The sequence below is a fragment of the Rhinolophus sinicus genome, linkage group LG06, assembly GCF_036562045.2.
Source record: "Rhinolophus sinicus isolate RSC01 linkage group LG06, ASM3656204v1, whole genome shotgun sequence".
NCBI lineage: Eukaryota > Metazoa > Chordata > Mammalia > Chiroptera > Rhinolophidae > Rhinolophus > Rhinolophus sinicus.
Window position 1 is genome coordinate 3,640,460 of NC_133756.1, and position 12,042 is coordinate 3,652,501.

The 12,042-nt window shown below is 38.0% G+C and overlaps 1 protein-coding gene across 3 annotated transcripts in view; it reads right to left on the minus strand.

The window, feature by feature from the left end:
• PER3 (period circadian regulator 3) overlaps nucleotides 1-12,042 on the minus strand; it is a 56,284-nt gene that overhangs the window by 20,083 nt on the left and 24,159 nt on the right. For all 3 annotated transcript variants that reach the window (XM_074334114.1, XM_074334113.1, XM_019746756.2), the window contains exons 14-16: nucleotides 9,266-9,398; nucleotides 5,873-5,994; nucleotides 5,455-5,628 (exon numbers count right to left, since the gene is read on the minus strand). In XM_074334114.1, coding sequence (XP_074190215.1) covers nucleotides 5,455-5,628; nucleotides 5,873-5,994; nucleotides 9,266-9,398 — 429 coding nt within the window. The remainder of the gene's footprint in view (nucleotides 1-5,454; nucleotides 5,629-5,872; nucleotides 5,995-9,265; nucleotides 9,399-12,042) is intronic.

The window sequence follows — 12,042 nt, forward strand, 5'->3', positions numbered from 1 at the left end:
TAAGGACAGACAAGACTTCAAAAACACTACCATGTTTCTCTAAAAATAAGCCCTAGCATGATTTTTCAGGATGACATGCCCTGAACATACGCTATAATGAGTCTTTTGGAGCAAAACTTAATATAAGACCTGGTCTTATTTTCGGGGAAACACAGTACCAACTAACGTGACCTAGTTTACACTGATAGAACAGTCAACCCAACAGCAGCAGAATACACATCCTTTTCAAGTACATACAGAACATTTACCAAGACAGACCACATTAGATACATAAAACAAGTCTCAATAAATTTAAAAGAATTCAGGTTTTGTACTTTCTCTGACCACAATGGGATTAAAGTAGAAATCAACAACAGATCCATGAATCTGTGATAACTAAACAACATGATAACATATAATACGATTTCAAAGAGACATCAAAAGATATTAGGCAGTATTTGAACACAATGAAAATAAAATGCAATATATCAAATATGTGGGATGTAGCTAAAGGTAAAAGAAAATTTTATACTAAAATCCATTAGGAAAGAAAAATGTCTGAAATCAATGACTTCAGTTTCCATCTTAAGAAACTGGAAGTAGAGCAAGATAAACAAAAGTAAGTAGAAGAAAGAAAATAATAAAGATCAGAGTAGGAAAAAAACAGAAAAACAATAAATAAAAAAGTCAGTTAAATTGGTTGCGAAGAGCAATAAAACTGACCAACCTTCAGCCAGACTGATAAGGAGAAAAAAGAGAAACCACAAGTTACCAATTTCAAGAATGACAGAGGGACCATCACTAGAGAACTTACAGGTATCAAACGACTAATAAGGGAACATTATGAGCAACTTTATTCCAGTAAATTTGACAACTTAGACAAAATGGACCAATTCTTTGAAAGACGCAAATTAAAACTTCATTCCACAAGAAGTAGAGAAGCTGAATAGCACTACATCTGTTAAACAAACTGAAATTTGTAGTTAAAAACTTCTCCACCAGGAAAACTCCAAGCCCAAATGGCTTCACTGGTGAGTTTGAGCAAACATTTAAGGGATGAATATATACCAATTTTACATAAATTCTTCTAAAAAAAGTAAAGAGGAGGAAACGCTTCCCAGCTCATGCTATGAGGCCAGGATCATCCAGGGACCCAAACCAAACAAAGTCATTTTAAGAAAAACAAACAGACAAAGCCACAGGCCATTACTATGTTTTCCCTTTTCTACCATCTCCCCTCTCCCCTTACCTCTGGTTGCGAAGATATTTTAACATTTAAAAATCAATCATGGGGGTGCCGGATGGCTCAGCTGGTTAAGAGTGAGAGCTCTTAACAGGGTTGCCGGTTCAATTCCCACATAGGCTATTGAGTCATACCCTCCACAACTAGATTGAAGACAACGAGCTGCCACTGAGGTTCCAGAGGGGTGGCCGGATGGCTCAGCTGGTTAGAGCTGGAGCTCTTAACAACCAAGTTGCCGATTCAATTCCTGCCTGGAACGGTGGGCTGGGCTCCCTGCAACTAAAGATTGAAAATGGTGACTGGACTTGGAGCTGAGCTGCGCCCTTCATAACCAGACTGAAGGACAATGACTTGGAGCTGATGGGCCCAGTGAGAAGCACACTGTTCCCCAATATTCCCCTCAAAAAATTAAAAAAAAAAAAAATCAATCGTAATTCATCATGAACTGAAAAAGAAACTATTAATAAAAAAAACTGAAAAATAAAAACCTTGGGGCAGGCCCGGTGGCTCAGGCGGTTAGAGCTCCATGCTCCTAACTCCAAAGGCTGCCAGTTCGATTCCCACATGGGCCAGTGGGCTCTCAACCACAAGGTTGCCAGTTCAACTCCTCGAGTCCCGCAAGGGATGGTGGGCTCCGCCCCCTGCAACTAAGATTGAACACGGCACCTTGCGCTGAGCTGCCGCTGAGCTCCCGATGGCTCGGTTGGTTGGAGCGCATCCTCTCAACCACAAGGTTGCCAGTTCGATTCCTTGACTCCCGCAAGGGATGGTGGGCAGCGCCCCCTGCAACTAAGATTGAACACGGCACCTTGAGCTGAGCTGCCTCCCGGATGGCTATTAGTTGGGAGTGAATCCTCTCAACCACAAGGCTGCCGGTTCAACTCCCGCAAGGGATGGTGGGCTGTGCCCCCTGCAACTAGAAAATGGCAACTGGACTGGGAGCTGAGCTGCACCCTCCACAACTAAGATTGAAAGGACAACAACTTGACTTGGAAAAGAAAGTCCTGGAAGTACACACTGTTCCCCAATAAAGTCCTGTTCCCCTTCCCCAATAAAATCTTAAAAAAAAAAAAAAAAAGCTTTAAAAAAATAAAATAAAAACATTATCATTTCAATAGATGCAAAGATTTGATAAAATCCAACATTCATTTCTGATTAAAAAAATGTATCAGGAAATTAGGAACAGAAGAAAGCCTACAACTAACACATTTTCTTTCTCATCAGGAAAAACACAAGGCTATCTGCTCTTACAACTTCTAGTTAGTATTTAGTGGAGGTTCTAACCAGTTAATAAGGCAAGAAAAATAAATACAAAGATCTGGACTGGAAAGGAAAAAGTAAATCTGACTTTCACAAACATGATTGGACATAATCCCAGAAAGTGAGTTTGGCAAGGTTGTAGAATAAAAGATTAATATGTAAAAAATCAATTTTTCTATACACTGGCAACAAAAAATTGGAAATTGATCGTAAAAAAACAACAACAATCCCATTTATAATATGAAATAATCAGGGATGAAACTGACAAAACATATGCAAGATCAGCTCCCTGAAACAAGATAACGCTGTAAGAAATGAAAGAACATCTGAATAGATGGATAGGTGTACCAGGTTAATAGACTGGAGGCCTTTATTTTGGGATGTCTATTCTCCCCAAATTGATGTATAGATTAAACACAATCCCAATCAAATGCTCTGCAGAAATTTTTAAAAAGACACTGAGAAAGTGATTCTAAAATTTGTATGGACAAAGGACTTAGAATATTCAAAGCACTCTTGTACAAGAATAAAATTGCAGGATTTATGTTACCTGATTTCAAGACTTACTACAAAGCTACAGGAATCAAGGCTGTGTGGTCCTGGTAAAAAGGGTTTATTAGTTTTGTTCATCTTTTCAGAAAACTTTTAGCTTTAATTTTCTCTATTGTCTGTTCGTTGATTTCTGCTGCTTCTTTATTATTTCCTTCCTTCTACCTTGGATTTACTTTGCTCTTTTTAATGCCTCCTTCTTAAACTGGAACTTTATATCAGACTTGAAACATTTGTTCTCCAGTAGTAGCATTTCAAACTGTTAATCTCCTTATAAGTAAGCTGTACTTTCATTACCATTGATTTTGAAATATTTTCCAATATTCTTTGTGATTTGTTTTTTGAATCATGAATTATTTAGAAATGTGTTGTTTAGTTTCTAAATGTTTGGGTTTAAACATCTTATTTTTTATTGATTTCTAATTGAATTGACTCTAGCCAGAGAACACAGATGGTACAACATTGATTATTTAAAAGTTGGGACTTATATTACAGCCCAGCATATTTTATTAGTTATAGAGAGCGGGTGTTAAATTCCCCAACTATGCTTATGAAAGGTCCATTTCTCTCCTCAACCCTTTCCATTTTTGCTTCATATAATTGAAGCTCTGTTATTAATGTCTTCCTGATGACTCTCTCATCATTATGAAAAGTCTCTGTCTTGACATCCTTTTATTAATATGGGCATTTCAGCCTTCTTATGCTTATCGTTAGTATTGTACATCTTCCCCATCCATTTATTCTCCAATCTACTTGTGAATTTCTATTTCAACTGTACTTTGCAGACAGTATATAGTTGGATCTTGATTTTTTCATCTGTTCTGACAATTCCTGTCTTTTAATTGGAGTGTTTAGTCCCTGTTATGTAATTATTGATATAGCTGGGGTTACAGCTATTATAGGTTTGATATATTGAATTTTTGTTACTGTCATTGCTCTATTCCTCCCTTCTACCCTTCTTTCGGATTATCCGAGTACTTTAAAATGTTACATTTTAATTTATCTCTTGACTTTTTAGCTGATTTTTGGATCTCACACTCCATCTTGACTCTATAGGTTCAGAAATATCTGTGATGGCAAGTTTCTGGAGACTAATTGTGAGTGTTCGATTCCACTTTGCCACTCATTTACTGGGTGACTTTGGGCAAGTTAAGTCACTGAAGCTCTTTGTGTCTTGATGTTCCACATATAAAATGGAGATAGTAACTTGCAGGGAAATGCGTTTGTGCTCGTGGTCCTCACCCAACGCATTATGAAAATCAGGGTGCAAGCTGCAGGAAAGCAGACAAACACAGACGCCCTACAGTGGAAGAACATCTGGGCTCTGATTCTGTTTCTCCTTGTAATGAAATTGTGGCCTTGCAGATAATGAGACTGGTTTAAGATCAGGAGAAATGGTTATCAGTAAATATCTCCTTAAATGAAAGCATATCAGTTTTAGTATACATTCTTTCAAGATGGTAATATAAGACCAGAGCATAAAGTGTAGTGGCATGGTCAAAAAGAGCTTTGCATGCTGGGTGAGACCCTACCCCCCATGGCGGCATCACTGGCAGCGACGTGTCCACACACAACCCAAAGAAGTGAGAATGTGCACATGCTGTCCTGAGGGACTAGCTCAGGTCTCATACAGCTGTATCTTCAGCTCATCAGCCACACAACCCAACCCCACAAGACTACCTCTGGCCTCTTCCCACCAACCCACAGCCCACCTGTCAATACTACGCTCCCCGTCTCAAAGGCTGGCCGTGAGGATTAAATGAGTTCCACTTCTATGAAGAGCTAAGGACAGGGAATGGCACATAGCAACCGCTCAACATGTTAACTCACATACCGCTGAAGACCAGCAGAGATAAGTTAGAGATAATCCAAAAACCTGATTTTACACACGTGTTACCATCTCCACCAAATTGTTACAGGTAACGAAAAAGTCAAAAGAGGAGGCAGCCAAAAGGAACAAAAAGACATCGGAATAATTTACCAAGTCATTCTGCTTTTAAATGAAGAGCGTTTGAAACACTCTCATTATCATCAGACCGACACAAACATTTCAATGTGGGTACATGATCCACGTCGTCACAACCACAAAGGTTGAAAGATACCTTCTTTCAAGGTCAGCAACAAAATGACCTAACGGCATTAGTAACAGCTAATGCTAATTAAGGGTTTACGCGTACACAGTGTTCTAAGTGCTTTACGTGTGTCAGCTGATTTGATCGACAAATGACTTAATAAGAAATACAGTTCAAGATATATGTATATATGTAACCTATATAAACCTGACGATACTTCCAAAAATACTTTAACTGAATTAAGAAAGAGTTTTTATAATTTAGAAGCGATTACTAAGTAAATGGTAGAAGTGACTTTTGTTTTCTCAAAATCGTGTTGAATACACTTAAAGGAAAAGGTAACTACAGCACCTGACTCTGGGGGCGGGACGTGGACAATGGTGCTGCGGTAACTGCACTGGCTGATGCCGGAGCCCAGGCTCAGGATGGCCGTGGGCAGGGTCCGGGCAGCTCCTCCTTCAGCATTGGGGGGCCGTCCATGAGTTGGCATCTCCGGTTTACGTACGGCCGGGGTCTGAGAAACAGCTGGTGATGCAAGAGAAACTGACAGTGAAAAGAAAACCTCCCAACAGGAAATTTATATTAAAGACCCACACAGTGTACAGATCTGTATAACTGATAAATAAAACCCAACGGGCCATAAAGAGGAATAAGAAACAGATTATTTGTGATTACAATGGAATAACTAAAGTCAGGAAATTAAAGAGAAACAGGAAGGGTGGCTTTATAATAACCCTTTTCATGTCACTGCGCAGGGCTTTCCTGTTACCTCGCAATGCTTGGGCATCATCTGCCCTGTGCTGCTGTCTGTCTTCTTCTGAGGATGAAGTTGTGTTTGTACAGGATATACATTTTCTTTTCAAAGCTGGAATGTTGTAGCTCTTCAGGTATCTGCAACCACATAATTAGATCACGTGTTCTTACCTGGCCCCTAACTTTGCCGCGTCCCACATTTTGCTCACACCTCTTCATTTTACTTTTATTACTTATTGAATAAATTTGACCTGTAACGCTGTATAAGCTTAAGGTATACAGCATGTTACTTTGATGTATGTTATGATCGCGGATGAAGCAATATTAATCATCTTACATAATTATAGAACAATATTATTGTGTATATTCATTATACTGTGCATTAGATCTCTGTGGCTTATTTACCACTTGTTACAAGTTTGTACCCTTAAACACCTTCACCTTAATCCCTCCACTCCATCTCCTGGTAACCCTCATTTTCCTGTTTTTTCCAGGTTTAATTTTTTCAGATTCCACATATAAGTGGTATCACACAGTACTAGACTTTCTGACTTAGCTTGCTGAGCATACTGTGTTCAAGGTCCATCTATGTTGTCACAAGTGAGAGGATGTCCTCCTTTCGCATGGCTGAACATATGTGTACATGGACCACATCTTTTTTATCCATTCATCCATTGATGGACATTTGGGCTGTTTCCTTCTCTTGACTATTATGAATAATGTTGCGATAAACATGGGCATGCATACAAAGGTCTGACAGTTAAGTTTGTGAACTTGTTGCAACACTGTTGCTAACCTTTTTTGATATCAGAGGGATTATTCATTATGAATTTGTACCAACTATACAAACAGTTCACCAAGTATACTATGTGGAAGTGCTGAAAAGGCTGGGTGAAAAAGACGACCTGAACTTTTACCAACAATTCATGGCTCTGGCATCACGACAATGCACCAGCTCACACGGCACTGTCTGTGAGGGAGTTTTTAGCCAGTAAACAACTGTATTGGAACACCGGCCCTACTCACCTCATCTGGCCCCCAATGGCTTCTTCACCCAAAGATAAAGGAAATATTGAAAGGAAGACACTTTGATGACATTCAGGACATTGAGGGTAATACAACGATAGCTTTGATGGCCATTCCAGATAAAGAGTTCCAACATTGCTTTGAGGGGTGGACTAAGCGCTGGCATCGGTGCCTAGCTTCCCAAAGTGACCACAGTGATATTCAGCAATAAGGTATATAGCACTTTTTCTAGGATGAGTTTGTGAACTTAATTGTCAGTCTTCGTATATCTCGTCAAAATCCTATATTCATTTCCTTTGGGTATATACCCAAGAGTGGAACTGCTGAATTGCATGGTAGATCTATTTTCAATTTTTTGAGGAAGCTCGACATTGTTTCCCACAGTGGTTGGACCAATTTACATTTCGACCAACACTGCATAGGGGTCCCCTTTTCACCACATGCTCACCAACACCTACTCTGTCATCTTCTTGATGACAGCCATTCTAATGGTGTAAGGTGATAGCTCATTATTGTGGTTTTGATTTGCATTTCCATAATGATTAGTCATACTGAGCATCATTTCATGTGTCTGTTGGCCAGTTTGATGTCCTCTTTGGAAAAAAGTCTATTTAGTTATTCTGCCCATTTTTAAATCGGTATGTATTTTAAGTTGACCAAGTTCTTTACTTTTGCTATTAACCCCTTATCTGATACATCATTTTCTCCCATTCTGTAGGTGGTCTTTTAATTTTGTTCCTTTTGGTGTGCAGAAGCTTTTGGGTTTGATGTAGTTCCACTCGTTGATATTCACTTTTGTTGTTTGTGCTTTTGGTGTCGTGTTTTTAAAAAATCATCACCAAGAACAGTATATATGAGCTTCTTCTCTACATTTTCTTTCAGGAGTTTTATAGTATCAGGTCTTACACTTAAATCTTTGATCCATTTTGAGTGAGTTTTTCTGAATGGTGTTGGATAGGAATCCAATTGCATTGTTGTGCATGAGTTTCTCCAGTTCTCCCCCCACCATTTGTTAAAGAAACTACTGGGTATTTTTGGCTCCAGCGTCAAATATTAGTTGACTATATATACTGGGATTTTTTCGGTTAACGTGTCTATTTTTGTGCATGTATCATGTTTTTATTTCTATGGCTTTGTAGTGGAGTCTGATATCCAGAAGTGTGATGCTCCAGCTTTGTACTTATTTTCTCAGGATTGCTACAGTTATTAGGGGTTTTGTTTGTGGTTCCACACAAATTTTAGGATTGTTTCTTCTGTTTCTGGAAAGAATGGCTTTGGTATTTTAATGGGGACTGCACTGAATCTGTAGGTGGCTTTGGGTAGAATGGCCATTTTAATGGCCAATATTAATTCTTCCCATCCATGAACACAGGATGTCTTTCCATTTGTTTGTGTCTTTTTCAATTTCTTTCAGCAAAGTCTTGTCTTCCTCATTGTACAGATCTTTCACTTCCTTGGTTAATTTCTAAGTATTGTATTGTTTTGGATGCTGTTGTGAATGGGATAGTTTTCTTTTTCACATGCTTCATCATTAGTGTAAAGGAATGCAATTGATTTCTACGTTTATTTTTTTTATCCTGCCACTTTACTGAAATTGTTAATTCCAATAGTTTTTTTTTTACCAACTCTTTGGGATGTCCTATATAAAAGATCATATCATCAGCAAAGAGCAACAATTTTGCTTTCCGATTTGGATGCCTTTTCACTGTCTTGCCTAATTTCTCTAGCTATGACTTCCAGTACTATATTGAATAGAAGTGGCAAGAGTGGGCTTTCTTGTCTTGTTACTGATCCTAGAGAAACCAGCCCAGCCTGAATCACTGGATTGTTACATCGTTTTTACCATAGTCTTGAATTGATCCTCAAATCTTGTATCATTTAAATTTGACAAGCGTAGGTCTTGTCTTTTCAACTATACCCCATAGCTCCTTTAAAGAAGGAATCCATCTTCCAATTTTTTGCATCCCCCGAAATGCTGAGTACATCATGAACTGTATGTAGTAAGCACTCCGTAAATATCTATTGGTTTATAGTGAAAACCAAGACAACAGCTACCGTGTTTCCCTGAAAATAAGACCTAGCCAATCAGCTCTCATGTGTCATTTGGAGCAAAAATTAATATAAGACCCGGTATGATGTTATAGTATATTATATTATATTATATATTACATTACATTACATTATATTAAGACCGTGTCTTATATTGTAGTAAAATACGACTGGGTCTTATATTAATTTTTGCTCCAAAAGACGCATTAGAGCTGATTGTCCAGCTAGGTCTTATTTTTTGGGAAACACGGAATTAAAAATTATACCAAGTCTCCACAGTGACAATGTTTGCTTTCAGAAAAACTACCATGTTATCAAAACTTGTGCTTCATACCTGATAACACTATCAATACAGTTTATTTGCTGGTAGGATGGACTATGCTGATCTTTCCTCAAATCTTCACGAGACTCAGAGTATGGGCTATTATTTTTCAATGTCTGGCAGGAAGAAAAGGCTTTCTGCTCACCTAAAAGAGAATTAAAGGATGTACAATTAAAATATATATTATTCTTAAGAACACGTACTTATTCAGCAAAATTAAATCATGGTACTTTAGAATAAATACATTCAGTAGAATATCATGTACCTAATAAAAATGAGCTCAAATCTAAATGCACTGATACAGAAAATTATCCAGACAGAATGATTACTTACATGATTACTTTTTTTTTTAAAGGGGTGAAACAAATAATTCGGGAAAAGATTATCAAGGAATACAACTACTGGTGAAAGGTTGACAGGAATGGCAGAATGTCAAGCTGACACTGTACAACTGGTCCATCCCGCATTACTAAGAACAGGGCGGCACACACTGTGCGCATCTTACATTTTGCAATATTAAGTGCACAGCATTGCCCATGTTGAACTGGTGTCCAACAGAACTTTCTGCGATGACAGAATTGCTCTTTATCCGTGCTATCCAACATGGTGGCTACTAAGAACACATATAGTGATTAAGCACCTGAAATGTGGCTAGAGCTACCAATAAACGAAATTTAAATTTTTTTCTATTTGTAATTAATTGGAATTTAAATTGCCAAATGTGCTAGCGGTTACATATCAGAGAACATAGGTAGAGAGAAGAAACAAGGCCTCAGGCTGGACCACTGAAGGACTTAAATTTTCTGTAGAGAAGGAGGAGCCAGTAAAGGAGACTGGAAAAAGAAAATCCAGAAAGATAAGAGATCTTGCAAAGTATGGTGTCATGGAAACCAAAAACAGAAACTATTTCAAGAAAGGACTAACTAGGTCAACTACTGAGAGGTTGAGTGAAAAAATGTTAGCTACTGTTGTCATGATTAATAAAGCTGCTTGAAAGAGGCTTATTTTCAGAGGAAAGTATGGAAAAATGAATAATTAACATTAAGTCATTAACTTTATATTTTAAAATTTAAATAATTTTAAAGCGTTTACAAAAATAGTACAGAGTTCCCATACACCCTTAACCCAGCTTCTACGAATGTAGTATCTTCTTTAACCAAAATGAATAAAATTAAGAAATTAACAGTGGTACACTACTAACTGAACCATAGACTGTCTGGATTTCACCTGTTTTCCACTAAATGTCATGTTTCTGTTCTAGGACCCAATCCAGGATCTCACATTGAATTTAGTTCTTAATGTCTGCTTAGCCTTTTCTTAGCTTTCATGATTTCAACACTTTTGAAGAGTGTGGGGCAGGAATTTTGTAAAACACCCTTCAATTTGAGTTTCTCTGATATTTTCTCATGATCAGCTTGGGGGCAATTACCACCAAAGAGCAAACGCTTCCTTTCGCATCAGGCCAGGGTTACGTGATGTTGATAGGGTTTTAGTACTGGTGTGTTAACCTTGCTCATTGATCAAGGCGGTATCTGCCAGGTTTCTTCTACGCAAAGTTACTATTTTACAATGTAATAAATAACGTAAACAATACATGTTGTAGAGAAATACTTTCAGACCATGCAGATATCCTGTTTCTCTCATACTTTCACCTACTGGCTGCACGACAATGTGAACGTACTCAATGGCACCGAACTATTCACTTAAAGATAGTAAATTTTACATAGCTATAAAACCAGAATTAAACCTTTCATCTAATTCTAGCATTCATTGGAGGATACTCCCCTCAGCACTTATTACAGTGGAATTCTTTTCTTCTCATTCAGTTTTACTGCGATATACTTGACATGACAAGCAGCAGTGCATAAGTTTCAGGTGTACACATACTGACTACTGTGGCATCCTAATAGCAATTTTCTATAGTCCCCATTCCCTCTACATTTATTGATCAACATTTTTCTATTAGCAAGAGTTTCCCTTCTCTCCTTTCCCTTTTATTTATTCATCTAATCATTTATTTATCAGCATGGACTCCTGGATATTTATTTGTTGGGTTATAATCCAATACTACTATTATTTACTTTGTTGCTCAAATTGTTCCAATTTTGGCTATTGGGTGCTCTTTCAAGTTGTCTCCTGTGTCCTTTTGACACTCTACCTTTCCCCTTGTTTTTCTTGAGCACTTTCCTACATCCTGGCTCTAGTTTCTTTTATTGGAAAAACATTTAGAAACGAAAACCTGGGAACTAGATATGCTCATTCTTAAATGTGTCCCTCCTTACAGGTCCTCTCAATGGACAAACTAGTAAATACATGTACATATACTAACCCTTGTCTGTCCATCCATCCATCCATCCACCCATTAAACAAAAAGGCATGTGTTCATGCTGACACCTTTAACTCCAATCCAGCACCAGAGTTCATGCTAACTTTCCTTCCTTGCTTGTTTGTAACTTCTTTCTCTGATAGTGAAGAATCTGGTCATGGTTCTCTATAACGTACACACCTATTTGCTCAACCCTAGTATACATATAAAGTGGCTTCAGAATTGCTAACCTACATTCTTGTGAGAAACAAGTTTATCAAGTTGGTTGCAGTATTTGTGCACACTTATGTTTCGTGTTTAGTCGTAGGGCAGCCAGTTAAGCTATACAGCTCCTTATTTCCCCACTCCTGTCAGTATGTTCACATCATTCATTTGTAATATAGTTAGATTTATTTGCCTGTATGTCACGTGGGTTCACTATGAACTCTGGAGTAGGATGAGGTGTACAGATCCATGGTTTTTA